Raw genomic sequence first — 15,636 nt, 5'->3', positions numbered from 1 at the left:
TTACTTTAGATAGTAAATTTGTCCCTCTGGAGTCCTCGCCTGTTCCCACCCCGCTGGCAATGGGCCCAGTTCATCAGCAATATGAGATGCGACATCATACGATCTCTGTTTGGAGTGCTGGTGGTGCAAAGGCGGTTGCTGATTCTGCTGTCCTGCAGCGTAAGTCTGCTGCAGGCTGGCAGGCGAGGAGTGCGCTCTGGAGTGAGATATTGGAGCCGAGCCTGTGGCAGACGACGACCCGAACGCGGAGTCAGCCGAGTTCTCTCGCGAGTGAGACACCGACGGCGACTTAGAACCGGTCGATGGCGGGTTAAAGAACGACTTTGGAAGCTGTCGCATACGCAGAGGCACCTGTAGCGGTCGTTTCGAGTCCGGTTTGAGCACTGTGTCGAACAAGGATTGCAGAACCGAGTCGGAGTCCTGGTCCACGCGAAGGACCAGGTTCGATTTCTGTTCACCGTCCGAATTGAGAGCCATTATTGCGCCGGAACGTTGCTCCGAGCTGGCTCGTTGGTCTGACACAACAGTGGCACGCTGCGGGTCGGCGCGGCGCCCCCGACGTGCTCGATGTATGACGCTCGGAGCGCGACTGCCGAATGCGGAGTGACGCACGCCCCGCCGGGTCCCCCGCCCTCCCTGCCCACGCGCACCGCTGGTCCCCCCCCCCCCGCGCGCGACGCACCGCGGCGCTAGGACCGGTCTCCACTCTCCAAGAACGATGCCCCGCTAGCCGCTAACCGCTGGCAGCACCTAGCTACCTGTACCTTCCATACGTTCCTTCTATTCCAACAATAACAAAGGGATCGTATACAGTTTAAGCTGCTTAATTACCTATACAGGTCCTGTTCTTTAGTAGGTACGTAATAAACAATATTTTAAAAGCTAGGTACAATTTACCCGTGTTTAAATAATAAGTACCTAGTTTAATTGAACTTGATCTTAATTGGAACGTGACCTCTTATAAATACCTACAATCAATAGGCACAATTTGCATTGACCACTATCCTGAATTACTTCCCACCTTACGAGCTCCTGATGGTAAGTAGATAATCACAGTCGATCATGCCCTCTTGTACAATCGATGGCATAACAGGTGCGCTTACCTTTTTTTGAATTTTTTTTATGGCAATAAGGGACGAGACGAGCAGGACGCTCAGCTTGTGGTAATTGAAACGCCTTGCCCATTACAATGCAGTGCCGTTCAGGATTCTTGAAAAATCCAAATATTCTGAGCGGCACTACAACTGCACTCTTCTCCTTGAGACATAAGATGTTAAGTCTCGTTTGCCCAGTAATTTCACTAGCTATTATTTCAAGCTCTGACACGTACAAAATTTTCTGTTAGGTTTTCCTCAGATCCAGTCAAACAGAGCTATATCGTACCAAAGTTGGAAGAATGATGGCGAAACTCGCAGTGTGACAACCTCGACTGGATAATTTCTAATACCACGATTAGTATAATTTTCTAAGTGGTATAAGAATCTCTACTCAAGAAGCACTGCAAAATGCCTTCACAGCGTTTGTTGAGTCCAAACCGCATACAGCCTAAGGATGAAACTACTACACAAGAACCCTCCAGTGAGATACTTATAAGAATTAGTGGCAAAAGAATATAAAAGTGGAAAATCAATTAATTGGAACATAAACGTCGATAATTATTTAAAAAGAAACACTCGATCAATGTTAACTATACAACCATTTTCGTCACTACAGTTTTCAAACAGAAAAAACCGCATTAAAAATAATTTATTGGTGCATTCATTTGGGAGGTATGGAGCCGCAAATAAACATAATAAACAAATAGCACCCCTCCTCTGCGTTGGGGGTTAAAAATGAATTAATGACATTTGACAAATGAGAGTGAAAGCTACAGTGATAATTTCGCGCTTGTACTTATAATTGTTTGAATTTATACCTATTTCAAAACTTTAAGCAAAGCGCGTATCGCCTGTAGCCTGGCATTAACGAGAAAACATTTAGGATGGAACTATGACCGTGCTATGACTGTTTTATGTACTCATTTAACCCTTAATTAGGCGCATGGGGTCAAGACAATTTCTAATTGAAAAAAAATTATGTTTGAGTGTTTAGACCACGACAGCGCTCTTTCTAGCTTCCTATCTCCCCGCGGGGAACGCAAATCAGCTGCGAACAGATTACTAACCCCTACGCACACGTCGTTGTTCTCGGGTGCTGACCCCATGCGACCAAATTATGTTACTTTTTTGGCAAAAGGAAATTTTTAATTTTTGTGTTTTACAATTTTTTAGTTAATTTATTTTGACTACTTATAGTGTAACTTTGTTTTGTATTATATAATTTATGTACTTTTTCTCTTTTTTTTTGTCATTATGAATTAAGAAAGACAAATACGGCAATGGCTGTAAGAGTTGTCGGATGAAGAGCAAGATGTCGCGGGTTCTATCTTGTAAAATGAAATTGCAAATGATATTACTATATATATAGTAACCATAAAACAGTAACTGAGATCCAAGAGTCCGAAAATAGCCAAAATGTTTTCTATCAAGACATACTCAAAAGTGAAAAAAATATAGTGAGAAAATAGCCAAAATGTTTTCTATCTAGACATACTCAAAAGTGAAATGATATGAAGTACCAAATAATATTATAGGAGGTGTCGACTGCAATGATCAACTATGCGCTAAGGACTAAAGTCACAAAAGACGGCCAAAGGCAATATTTTATCATCTTATATTGTATATTATATATTTTATTGTATCAGTTCCTTCTACTCCATTTTTATTCATAGCTTTGGGGTCAGGTGTGACCCCATGCGACTACTTGTGTGATTTTCTTAATGCACCTAATTAAGGGTTAATTCTCCGCAAGATTTGTTGACGAGATGCTTTCAAAGTAAGGTCAGTAGGTACCTACCTATGTTAACGTTAGAAAAGTGCGGCCCATTCCAAAATTATATTTTTTATTGCATCACATGAAATAACATACGAGTACCTAGCAAAAAAAAAAGTTTTTTTTTAAATTACTCGTCCCTCATTTTTTTATGAAATAAGGGACGAGTAACTGATACTCCTTGCCCATTACAAAGCAGTGCCACTCAGGATTTTGTAAAATCCCAATAATTCTGAGCGGTACCACAAATGCGCTCGTCACCTGATGTTAAGTCTTATTTTCCCAGTAATTTCACTAACTACGGCGCCCTTCAGCCCGAAACACAATTACTACCCACCTACCTTTACCATTACCTAGGTCCAAACAATAATAATTAAGAGAAAAATTTATTGAAATAAAATAATTTTAACTATGTACAGAGATACATTGGCGAATTTTCTATATATTAATCATAACACTAGGAACAAACATACCTAAACTTGTTATTATTATACTCGAATTACCGATTACTCGGTTAAGTCTTATTTACCAGTGGGAGGCTAGTTTGCACAGGATGCCTGCTAGATTATTGGTACTACAACGTCGCCTATTTCTGCCGTGAAGTAATCTTCACGGCAGAAATAGGCGACGAAATTCTTCTAATGTGTAAATATTACTGTGTTACGGTCTGAAGGGCGCGGTAGCTAGTGAAATTACTGGGCAAATGAGACTTAAAATCTTACGTCTCAAGGTGACGAGCGCAATTGTAGTGCCTCTAAGAATTTTTGGGTTTTTCAAGAATCCTGAGCGGCACTACTTCAAAAGAATAGTTAAAAAACGTTTGTGTGGTAAAGGTTACTATAACATAAATGACTTTCTTAATGATACCACAGATTGGGAATGGAGTGACCGCCCTCAGGCTATTAAATAATAAGTTTAATTGTACAATATTACTTTGTAAACATATTTATTCGATGAAAAAAAAAAGCCCGCTGAGTTTGTTGCGCCCATTCTTCTCAGATCTGAGGCATTCATTTGGAATGGGTGGTAGTTTTTGACTTTCAATAAGTGATGTCACATCCTATTTTGAATAAAAATATTTGAATTTGAAATTGTAATGGGCAGGGCGTATCAATTACCATCAGCTGAACGTCCTGCTCGTCCCATCCCTTATTTTCATAAAAAAAAGTTAGTAAGTCTTTTGTTGGACGACGTACATGCTTTTACAAAATTATCCCGGAAAATGTACAAAACAAAAGTTTTACAAAATCGAAAAGAATTGTTAAGAGACTGTTATTGTGGTTAAAGTTAATATAACATAAATTATTTATTTATATATATATATATATTTATTTATATATATTATATTTAGGTACGACAGATTGGGAATGGAGCGATCGTGGCTTTATTGTACGATATATTGTGACGGGATATTACTAAAAAGTTAAGTTATTTAAAATCCAATTTGAATATTTTCGGTTATTATTTTTAATCCATATTTTTAAGTGCTGCATATTGGTGGTGTATCATTTTGGAATCCTGATTAGAGGCACATTACAATATTGTATTGCTCAGGATTCTTGGAAAACCTAAACCTTGCGCTCGTCTCTTTGACATAATATAAGATGTTAAATCTCGTGGTAGTGGATTTAGTCTTAAAAATTAATCAAAAATATATAGAAACTCATGAGCTAAGACTTCACTATTATATGAACGCCGAGGCTATCCAGCTCCTCAACAACATGAACCTAGTGAAAAGATTCAAAAGAAGTAAACGTTTTGAGACAGTGTAGTGAAAGTTCATTTACTCCCTTTGGCAACAAAAAAAAATACGATGGGAAGACTGCAACTGTCTACTCCAAATGTCACGAGGGGCTGCTGAAAAATAGGGTTGTGTTGGTGTCTTCTGCACTGACCAACAATGTACTGAGTCAGCTCCTTTTAGCAGGGAATCACGCGCCGCACAGTTCTTTTTAATTAAGTATTTTATATGATTTTTATTTTATACTAGCTGACCCGACAGACATTGTTCTGTTAACAATAAAAAAAAACTCCCGCGAGTGGAAATTCTTTAAATCCAATTTCAAGTCTCTACGCCTTATGGTTCCAGAGATATCATGATGAGTGACTATATACGTGGAAATCTCTTATATATATATAGATTTTGATAATTTTTGTTACCTATTTCATTTAATTTAGTATTATAAGATTGTAGGTACTTAGTTGTAAATTTAAGGTGTGTTTTTAATTGCTAATAAAGTGTTTCTATTCTATGCTAATGTAATATAGTGCAGTGAATAATAAAACTAACATATACTAAGTATAAAAGATCACAAGAACATAGTGTCTTCCCATTAATAGAGACACTACGAATACACATATAAAATTTGGAAAACAAAATTTTATGAACGATGCGGGACTCGAACCCACGACCTCCGGCGTTCCGTGCCGCTGCTCTAACTAACTGAGCTAACCGTTCGAGTGACGTATCGTCATAAAATGCACGGAACGCCGGAGGTCGTGGGTTCGAGTCCCGCATCGTTCTATTAATTTTGTTTTTCAAATTTTATTTGTGTGTTAATCCTAGAAGTAAGGGTTATCACTTTAAAAACATAACAAATTGTTTACAATAAGAATAGTTTTGATAGACACTTTCTTAGTTTTACTCTACTTAGTAAGTTATGTTAAAATTAAATTGCTTATAAGCCTAAGGCTAGATTGTAATTAAAATGATAAAACTTAGTTTTTTATCATAAAAAAAGGCCAATAATTTCACTCGCTACGGCTTTCAAATCGTAACAATAATACTTGCACATAACTGCTTGATATCAGAAAAAGGCGAGAAGAAGTTGTGGTATCTAGTCAAAAACCTGTGCAGAGAACCCTAGGCTAATTAGTTTTTTCTATGTGAAACCAAGCTTGCATAAATAAATATATTTTTTTATGAAAATAAGGGACGAGACGAGCAGGACGTTCAGCTGATGCTATTTGATACGCCCTTCCCATTACAATACATTGGAGCTAAGGATTCTTGAAAAACCCACAAAATTCTGAGCAGCACTACAATTGCGCTCGTCACCTTTAGACATAAGATGTAAAGTCTCATTTGCTGCCGTTGTGGTACCCATAATCTAGCCGGCTTCCTGTGCAAAGGAGCCTCCCACTGGTAAATAATAATAAGTAAGGTAAGTAATAATATAAATGGAAAAGAGTACCTTACACCTACTGTTTTATTTTCTACTTTTGGAATAAGATCAATATATCGCTTAATTTTCCGTCTATGTTCTTATTTCTTTTTCAGTACAGCACCTTCATTGCGCTTTCACGCTCATGAATGTCCACTTTTTTATTTTCATAGGGGCCACCTTTCTAAAAGGCCAGCATCACTCACTTAACACCTCATTTGTCATCTTACATTAAAAATTATTCATTATAATTTTCCTCCATAACACTTCTATTTCTATACATATTGTGTCCTATGATTGTCCTACGCATACTGCACATGTACTCGCATAATCTTTGCCAACAACCAGTTCAATTTTCAGTACAAAGGTATTCGCAAGAAGTACTCATAAGTACATAGTTTCTTGTGCGCCAACATTGAGTTCTCTGCTAGACTCGAGTTTGCGCATTGCATTTTGCCTTTTCATATCGATAATGTTGGAATAAGAATTATACAAAACGCGTCACAACCTCCACTACGCATGCGCGAGCCATACACCAGACAAGAAACAGCTTGGCTGCATACCCATGTTGATTATCGTTTGGGGTAAAAGTTCTAACACAAAATTCATAGATTTTGTATAAAATTTTTCATATTGGATCCCCAATATGGATAGTTCACCAGTTACTATGTCGTTCAACAAGTTATGTCGTCTTTGCGCATTGGAACAAGATGCTACGTTGGCAGCTTCTGAAGAACTTCGCAGTAAAATAATGAAATATATAGACATAGAGGTGAGTGTTAAATCAGTACGCTTCATTTTACATACAAGTTATATTTTGATTCTTGATTTGCTGGCAATGTAATACTTATGTCATTGTTTTATTTAACAACACATAGGAACATCTGGAATAGGGAGCACTTGTTGATTGGTGTTTCCAATAACATACATACATACACGTTCTTACTAATTTTGTGGCCATTCATTTTTTCTTTTTAGAAGGAATACAAGCAAATCTTAATAATATAAAATTTGATTCAGTGAACTATGTACATTTTTTTAAAATATTAAGACTGTTTAAGTGTACGCTTAATAAAGCTTTGCCCATGAAGCGTATTATTTAGCGTTTAACAATATATGTAATAACAATTATAAATTTTCAATTAGGTAAATTATATTATAAATGACTAAAGAAATAATGGAAAATACAATGAAATGTTATTATCTACGAATAAAACCTAAATTACAAGACACGAGTGCGAGACAAGAAAAAAAAATCCTTGATGAAGGATTTTTTTTTCTTGTGTTATTTATTAAATCTAATTAATTAATCTCTTAGACGCATAGGTTCTCAACGTGGGCTATAACGCCCCCTTGTGGGCGTTTGAGACTTTCGGGGGGGCAGTAGAAGACCCAGAGAAAATTAGGGGGCATTGAGATGGCGCAGATGGGGCGTGGGTAGATTAAAAAATATAGTCAAAAAAGGCAAAAAAATACACGAAAATACTCTAGAAAAAAACATATTCTCAAAGTAGGCGGTGAGCAAAATAAGGTTGAGAAACTATGTCTTAGAGGAATTATCCTCGAATAAGTAATTAACTCTTGAAGTGTATCACCCGATCACTAGTACTACTAAGTAAAGAAATTAATTGAGTTTGAAAAGTTTAAATCAATAGTCATAACCAATTTGCATTCGTTACTTAAGTATATCTAAGCACCGGCAATACGGCTCTGTATAGATTATACTAGATGGTTATAATTAACGCGATTTTTTTTGTATGAAGAGGTACCTACTTATATGTTGTATAATGCTAAGTTGAAAATCCAACAGCAGCATATAGTTCAACCCTTTTTTAACCTTAACTTTTCTTAAATTTAGACCATTATTTTATAAAATTATCTTTTAATTTACATTACAAATGAAATACAGTTCCGGGGGATCTGGCCTTTGAACCTAAGGGTTCTTGAAAAACCTAAAATTCTGAGCAGAATCGTAATCGCCCGTCACTTCTTACAATTAAGATGTTCTCTGTAGAGTGTAATTTCACTAGCTACGGCGCCCTTCAAACCGAAATGCTCATTACTGCTTACTACGGTGGAATAGCCACTGACACCGCTTTGGTGACCCATCTGTGCAATAAAGCTTCCCTCGTAAAAAATATTTATTCAGTTTTAAATTCAATAAGGTATCATATAATTTCAGGTAAAAGATGAAGACAATCTACCGAAAAATATTTGTGCAAACTGCTGCGCACAATTGAATACTGTTTGTAGTTTTATAGATTCAGCACAAGAAGCTCAGAATAGTCTTAATAAAATAATTTGTGGTGCAACCAAAATCGAAACATCCGCTGAAAATAATTTATCTCGTAAAGAAAAAGTACGCGATAAAATAACGTATCTAAACGGTATAGATGGCGAAAATGTTACTCTAAGATTGATTGGAAGTGAAATCACGCTATCTGAAATTAATCCCCACACAGATGAAGAAAAATTCAATGTGATAAAAGAAGGACAAAAGCCGTTCTTATGTAAAGTATGTTGCAGAAGGTTCTGCACAGAAATAGCACTGAAGAATCATACATGGACACATGATAGCCAGAATTTTGGTTCTGCAAGACAATATAAATGTGCAATATGCGAAGAGGAGTTTGATCGTAAAATTGATATGGACAAGCATACAAAACAGCACAAAGATACGTGTATATGTTCCATTTGTAATCGAGTGTAAGTTTTTTTTATATAAGTAGGGGCAAACGGGCAAGACGCTCAAATGATGGGAAATGATGAAGCAACCACCTATGGACATCCATTTTTTTTTATAGAATAGGAGGAAAAACGAGCGTACGGGTCACCTGGTGTTAAGTGATCACCGCCGCCCACATTCTCTTGCAACACCAGAGGAATCACAAGAGCGTTGCCGGCCTTTAAGGAAGGTGTACGCGCTTTTTTTTATGGTACCCATGTCGTATCGTCCCGGAAACACCGCACAAGTAAGCTTATTCCACAGCTTTGTAGTACGTGGTAGAAAGCTCCTTGAAAACCGCACTGTGGAGGACGGCCACAGATCCAGATGGTGGGGATGATATCCTAACTTGTGGCGTGTCCTGCGAAGGTGGAATTCGGCGGCAGGAATCAGGTTAAACAGCTCTTCGGAACACTCCCCGTGATAAATGCGTATAAATATAAATAAATAAATACAATACCAGAGTTCAAGAGGGTTGCTGGCCTTAAAGGTAGAAGTATGCTGTGTGCTTTAGCCATCTCATAAGTTGTAACGGTTCAGGAATACTGCAGCCAGTAATTTATTCCACAAAGTGGCTATGCGAGACAAAGTTTCTCATGTGATGCCCGGTTTCAGAATGGTAACTACTTATTTTAGGTACACAAGTATAGTAGACAATCTAGTTTCGGAGCGGTTGGACAAGGTTGGGGCATTAAAATAAAGATTCAAAATATCAAATTAGGTAATGTTAAAAAAATATGTGGATATTAACCTTGAAATTGAATGGTGTAAGGTACTACTTGATACTATTTACTTTTGTAATTATTTTAGTTTTCTTCGCCTAGATTAAATGTCCTTCATATTTAATCATTGAGTTGTTAAAAATATAAAAAAAACAGTATCATAATACACCCTGTTAAAGACAATTTAACTTCTGCCAGAATTTAGTTTGCAATTTTTTTTTTGGTTGATTTTTGATAAGAAAATCACAGATTTTTTTTATTTTGCCCAATAAATCTATACAAATATATATGACAAAAAATTATGCCTACCTATGCTGTAATAATAATTTTATTACAGCATAGTTGTTGGAATTGTTGATAAGTGTCAAACTACCACCTAATTGATGTTTTCAAACAAGACATAATTAAAAAATAGCAAGACTTTAAAAAAACAGCACAACTAGAATTACATAACAAAACTCTCTATATTTCTATAATTCATATAAAAAATAACTGCTCCAAACTTTCAGCTTTCACTCCCAATGGAATCTTAAGAAACACCTTGCAATTCACACTTCGAAAAAGAAGTTATACACCTGTGCTGATTGTAGCCGTACTTATTCTACTTTAAGTAGTTTCAAAACCCATCAAATAACTCACAGCACTGACAGACCCTATTCTTGCAACTTTTGCAGTAAGAGGTTCAAAAGGTTTCAAGAATTAAGAGTAAGTTAATTATGTTCTAATTACTTAATCAAAAATGTCACTAATTATTGTATACCTACATTAATTATTCACAACATTTTTGTTGTTTGCTATTAGTGGAATATAATCCTACTAATATAATAAATGTGAAAGTTTGTATGTCTGGATGTATGTTTGAACTTCTTTAACGCATAATCTACTGAATAGATTTTGATAAAACTTTACAATAATATAGCTTACACACCAGAATAACAAATAGGCTATAATTTATAAAACTATAGTGTGAATTATACAAAATATAAAAGAAGTGTGATTGTTACTAGTGAATACAACTAGCGCCATCTCTTATCAACTAGCAAGCACAAGATCAATGCAATTTATATGGCAAAACAACATTTGCCGGGTCAGCTAATCCAATATAAATTTAAAGGCCCATTTTATGAAATGGTTAAAAATGTGATAAGGCTTTCTCTTTGGAATGACAATTATATAAAATGTACGAGTTGAATTAGGTAACAACAGAAATTCTCCAGCAACACTAAGTATTTGTAAAGATATCTAAGTATGTATAATGTCTCTTTTGGACCATGAAAACACAGTGTAATGTATATTTTACAGTTTCATATAAACAAACATACTGGAGAAAAGCCATACAAATGCCCTGTCTGTGGCAAAGGGTTTGCCAGTTCTGGCAACTGCTATTCACATAAAACTCGCATGCACCCAAGCCAAATGATACGTGATAAGAAGAAAAAACTTCAAAATTCAAATGAGGAACATAATCATGCAATTGCTGCAAAGACTTTTACACTGAACAATAGTGTTTCCAAATATGAGTGTCAGTTTTGCTCACATACATTTAATAAACGGGATAATTTTATGGTAATAATATAACTGTTTTACTAAAGTTGGTTTATTCCTTTTAAAATTTTAACACATTTATCTTTTTGCAGTATCATATGTATAAGCATACTGGAGAGAAACCTTTTAATTGCTTACAATGCCAAGAAAATTTTGTAACAAGAAAAGGTCTATATATTCATTATGAAAAGGAACATCCAGGAAAAAACTGGCCATTAGCTTTGATCTCAAAAAATATATTACTTATGTAGTATGGAAGTTAAATGTAAAAAGATAGTAGTTTTTAAAAAAAATTGTTTGTTTTATTATTCATTAGAGTAATAGTGTTCTTTGGTTTATTAAATAATTCAAAGGCCTAATGTTTATTATTATGATACAATCCTATTTTTTATTAATATGTTAAATTAAGGAATCCAAGAATAGTTTTGAGAGAAGTTATAGTGCAATGTAATAGTTTAGGTATGTATTAATATATTTCTAAATTTATATTGAAATACTCGCAAAATATGTGTATTGTAATTTCCCTTTTAAGTACTATGATTTAAAATTATATTATGACAAATCAACTTTCTAAAAAGTTTTGGAGTACCAAGTTAATACCTTAATATTATAGATGCCATTAAATGTTCTCCTAAACACGAAATTATGATTACAGTGATGTGAAATATATCAAATATATCGGGGAAAGTCACATAAAACATTGGAATTGAAATGTATGACATTGTACTAAAAATAATGGCGGCAAACGCTGTCCGCTCTAAGGCTTAGCACGCACTGCGATAAAACGCTTGCTTTTAAACGCAAGTCTGAAAACGCAAAAAAATATAACACATAGCTTTCTGTACAAGCGCACGCATTAGCGACTTTTTTCAGTGACTGATTTTAAAAACGCAACTTGCTACATTTTGATCGCGGTTTGTAAAAGCGCGTTTTTTTGTGACCCATAGTATTAGTATGGTGGCGCACGCACAGCGGTTAACCGCATTCGGTTTTCTATTCAGTCTCGACTGGGCGATCGCAGAGGTTAGACGTTGTTTACGGTGCTATTGTAAAGAGATTGTGTCATGTCGTCCGATTCAGAAAAAACGTCTGTAGACTACGATAATATGTCTAAAAACATTATTATTGAAGTTGAAAAAAGGCCAGCATTATTATATGACAAGTCGTTGAATCAGTACAGAGATAGGAATATTAAGGCCACACTTTGGCAAGAGGTATATCAAAATGTTTGCAGGGAATGGACAAACTTGTCGGAGGCAGAAAAGAAGAACAAGGGTATGTGTTGTGTTTTATTTTATTATTAAAAGTTTATTATTAAGTTATATAGCATCGTATTGCCAATTTAAAGCACGAGATCGAGATGTAAAGAAGTCGGCAAATAAATTTCGTATTTGCATCACGTCATTACTAGGACGAAGTCTTATTGGGTGTAAGTGTCGTAGTTCCGAATGTTCCCATTGGCACAAATTTTCTGTAAATTCCTTGACATCGTTTTTTCGCACGAAGTTGTGCAATATACAGCACGCTTTTACAATGTAATCGCATAGTTCCAGTTTTGTATCTAATGACCTATGAAAAATTCGCCATTTATTTGCCATAATACCAAATGTACATTCAACTGTCCTTCTGGCATACGAAAGTCGGTAGTTGAAAATCTTTTCTTTCACAGATAAGTTTCTGCTTGTCTTTTACCAAAAATTTAATTTCGAAATACGCTGACGTCACTATTGGATCCGTATGCCCACATCAATAGCTACAAAGCTATAGTTAGCATCTGCAATCGCAAGCAGAATAATCGAATAAAACTTTTTGTAATTAAATGATTCTGAGCCAGTGTAATCGGGTCTTTCGATTCTGATGTGCTTTCCATCTATCGCACCGACACAATTTGGAAAGTGTGTGTGTTCTAAAAACCCTTGTGCTATTTTTAACCAGTCTTCTTTTGTCATTTCTTTTAAATAAATAGGCTGCAAATATAACCACAGCTGCTTGCATGTATGATAAATAATTTCACTGATAGTTGTAGCGCCAAGCAAGTATTCAAAGTACAAAGATTTTATGCTATTTCCCGTAGCAAGATACCTGTGAACAAGATATTAATTTTATTTATTTGGTTTCAGGAAACTCGATACAACAAAATGGAAAAATATGAAGAAGATTGTTTCGCTAAGGAATTGGCAGCTCAATAAGGCAAATGTGGACAAGCTGCTCCTCCAAAGAAAAAGAAATATGTTCATTTTGATTCAATACTTTTTCTAATTCCTTACATGAAGAAACGAGAAACGAGCGGTAACCTATTATCGCCAGTTTCTACTCAGGATATAACTTTGTCTGCTTCAACTCAGAATTTACATTTCACTAATAACAAGAGAAAATCACTGCGAACGAAGAACTGTTCTCGAGATAATTCAACAGAATATGAAAAGCAATTACTCGAAATATTAAAAGATAAACAAGTACAGGACGACGACGACGAAGAAAAAAAACTTTGCGTTGATGTTGGTTCCTGTGCTACGTTAATTAAATGAAGATCAAAAACATTATGCTAAGATCGAAATCCTTAATGTTTTAATAAAAGCACGTTCTCATTCATCTCCACAACCCTCACAAATAGTTTTGAATCAACCATCTCAATTACAAAGATCGAAAATAAGTAACCATTGTATTATAATACATATGACCAGCCACAAAGCACCTATCAGTATCAGTATTCTTCACAATCCTTATCAATGGATACAGTATATTCGGTCCAATCACCGTCAGCAACAATGCCTCCACCAAGTCCATCTCCACAGCCATCTGTAAATTTAACTCCTCAGATTCTATCAACTAAGACTGTGCAAGCACCATCTACACCAACGATACAAAAGGTGCAAATCATCGATCAAGAAATTTTGAAACCCGCTAGTGCGACTGCCAATTATTTTTTACAACTTGGAAATCAGATAACAGAAGAACATGACTATGCCAAAGAGTAATCTAAAAAAATCTTATTACTTACTTTTTATTTTGCATTTTCTTCTCTAATTTGCCGGGTTCAATGCTTTGAAATAAAGGTTCCTTATTAAATAGTTAGAAATTGTTTTCTTACTTTAAGGTGACTGAAAGTCGCTCTTCAGGTGATATTGCCTTACGAAATGAAGTGTCTTCATATTGTAGATTCCACAGATTGTAAAAATTTGTCAAAAGTACCAATGGACATTCTGCCGCACGTCATTGTACATTTTGCAAAAATGTCCTTTTAAATGTCTTTGATCTGTTAATGGGTGCACCCAGTATCTATGGCGGCGCTGTTTTTGGTTTCTTTTTTCGTGTTTGAAAACCAAAGCCGCAACACATGCTGCTCGTCAGAAATCCATGGTGATTTTTGATGGTGGTGGAATAAAATTAAGCAAAACGCCAACCGCAGTGCGAGGTTGCATGCGGTTTTGCGTTATCAGTTATTTCTAAGCCGCTCGCGTTTAATCGCAGTGCGTGCTAAGCCTTACATATATTCGACTCTTTTGTTTGATTTGGTTTGAATGTCATGTGACATGTCCTTCATTCAAAATAAAAGTGACTGTTAACAATTTTTGTTGCGAATTGCCGTTTTTTTTTTTACTTTATTCGTGTATTATTCAGGGTAATTTGCTTTATTATTTATAGAACAATTGCGTAAGACATTTCTAAGCTATACAATGTAATAAAAAAGTAAAATATGTGTTTTAAAATCTGGCCGGTCAGATGGGAAAGAGAATTTTCATGGGTAAATTATTTTTGGATAAAGAATGGTAATTGGTAAGCACTAAATAATAAGCTTATAAAGAATGCTTGAGATAACTAAAACGTATCCCTAGTTTAAACTAGTTAGACTTGGCTTAGGTCCGTCTTAAAATTGACAAAAGAGCACCTTAAAAGTAGACATTATTTATATTAATTTATAATATATATATTAATTTATATATATATCCAAATTTTTTATCGATAAATATTTATATATATTTATCAATAAAAATTATGGGTTGATTCCAACCCTATATATTTATTGTATTTATTGGCAGCTCTGTTAATACGTCATTAGTTGATTATGTTGGTATCAAGATTTAGTACAATACAATACAGGCGACATTTCTCATTATTTTATAAGGCACTCCCGTCTCTGGAACGTAGTGTTTATATTCTCTTTGATTTGATAATTTGAACAAACGAACATGTGACATACAAAGAGAATTTAAGCACTACATTCAGTGACATGTCTTCCGAAATAAGCAGAATACGTAGTACGTTTATACTCTATAAAGGATCCGTAGTCTAAGGCAGTATATAAGCTGCGTTTGTCAAAGCTTTTTAATTGACAGATAAGTGCTTGCAAGTGAGTTGAGTGAAGTCAATGATTATGATCTTTCTTCCCGCCCGCCGCCGCTTGAAAAATTGTTAAGTAATGTACATAATTTCAAGCCTTTGTACAAATACATTAAGAGTACAGTAAATAACATTTAAAAGTTAGTGAACAGTCGTGAAGCGCTCTCAAAGCGACAGTGACCAAAAAAAGACATGGCTTAAAGATCTCGCTACTAGGCCGTAAAATCCAAAAAACAAAGCTGCGTGTGCCAAAGAGGATGCAAATACT

At 35.4% G+C, this 15,636-nt stretch overlaps 2 protein-coding genes across 2 annotated transcripts in view; one reads left to right on the top strand and one right to left on the bottom strand.

The window, feature by feature from the left end:
- LOC126976797 (transcriptional coactivator YAP1) overlaps window positions 1-592 on the bottom strand; it is a 58,201-nt gene extending 57,609 nt beyond the window's left edge. Inside the window, exon 1 of the mRNA XM_050825399.1 lies at window positions 5-592. Within this exon, the coding sequence (XP_050681356.1) occupies window positions 5-477 (473 nt within the window). The 5' untranslated portion in view covers window positions 478-592. The remainder of the gene's footprint in view (window positions 1-4) is intronic.
- Window positions 593-6,586: 5,994 nt separating this feature from the next.
- On the top strand, window positions 6,587-11,298 carry LOC126976799 (zinc finger protein 782-like). Its single transcript, XM_050825402.1, has 4 exons — window positions 6,587-6,807; window positions 8,218-8,741; window positions 9,992-10,187; window positions 11,120-11,298. Exons 1-4 carry the CDS (start codon window positions 6,682-6,684, stop codon window positions 11,276-11,278), a joined length of 1,005 nt encoding a protein of 334 aa, XP_050681359.1. The 5' UTR covers window positions 6,587-6,681; the 3' UTR covers window positions 11,279-11,298.
- Window positions 11,299-15,636: the final 4,338 nt, after the last annotated feature.

Source organism: Leptidea sinapis, chromosome 42, assembly GCF_905404315.1.
Source record: "Leptidea sinapis chromosome 42, ilLepSina1.1, whole genome shotgun sequence".
Lineage (NCBI taxonomy): Eukaryota > Metazoa > Arthropoda > Insecta > Lepidoptera > Pieridae > Leptidea > Leptidea sinapis.
Note: the sequence above shows the minus strand (reverse complement) of the source record. Positions and strands in the feature narration are given on the sequence as shown.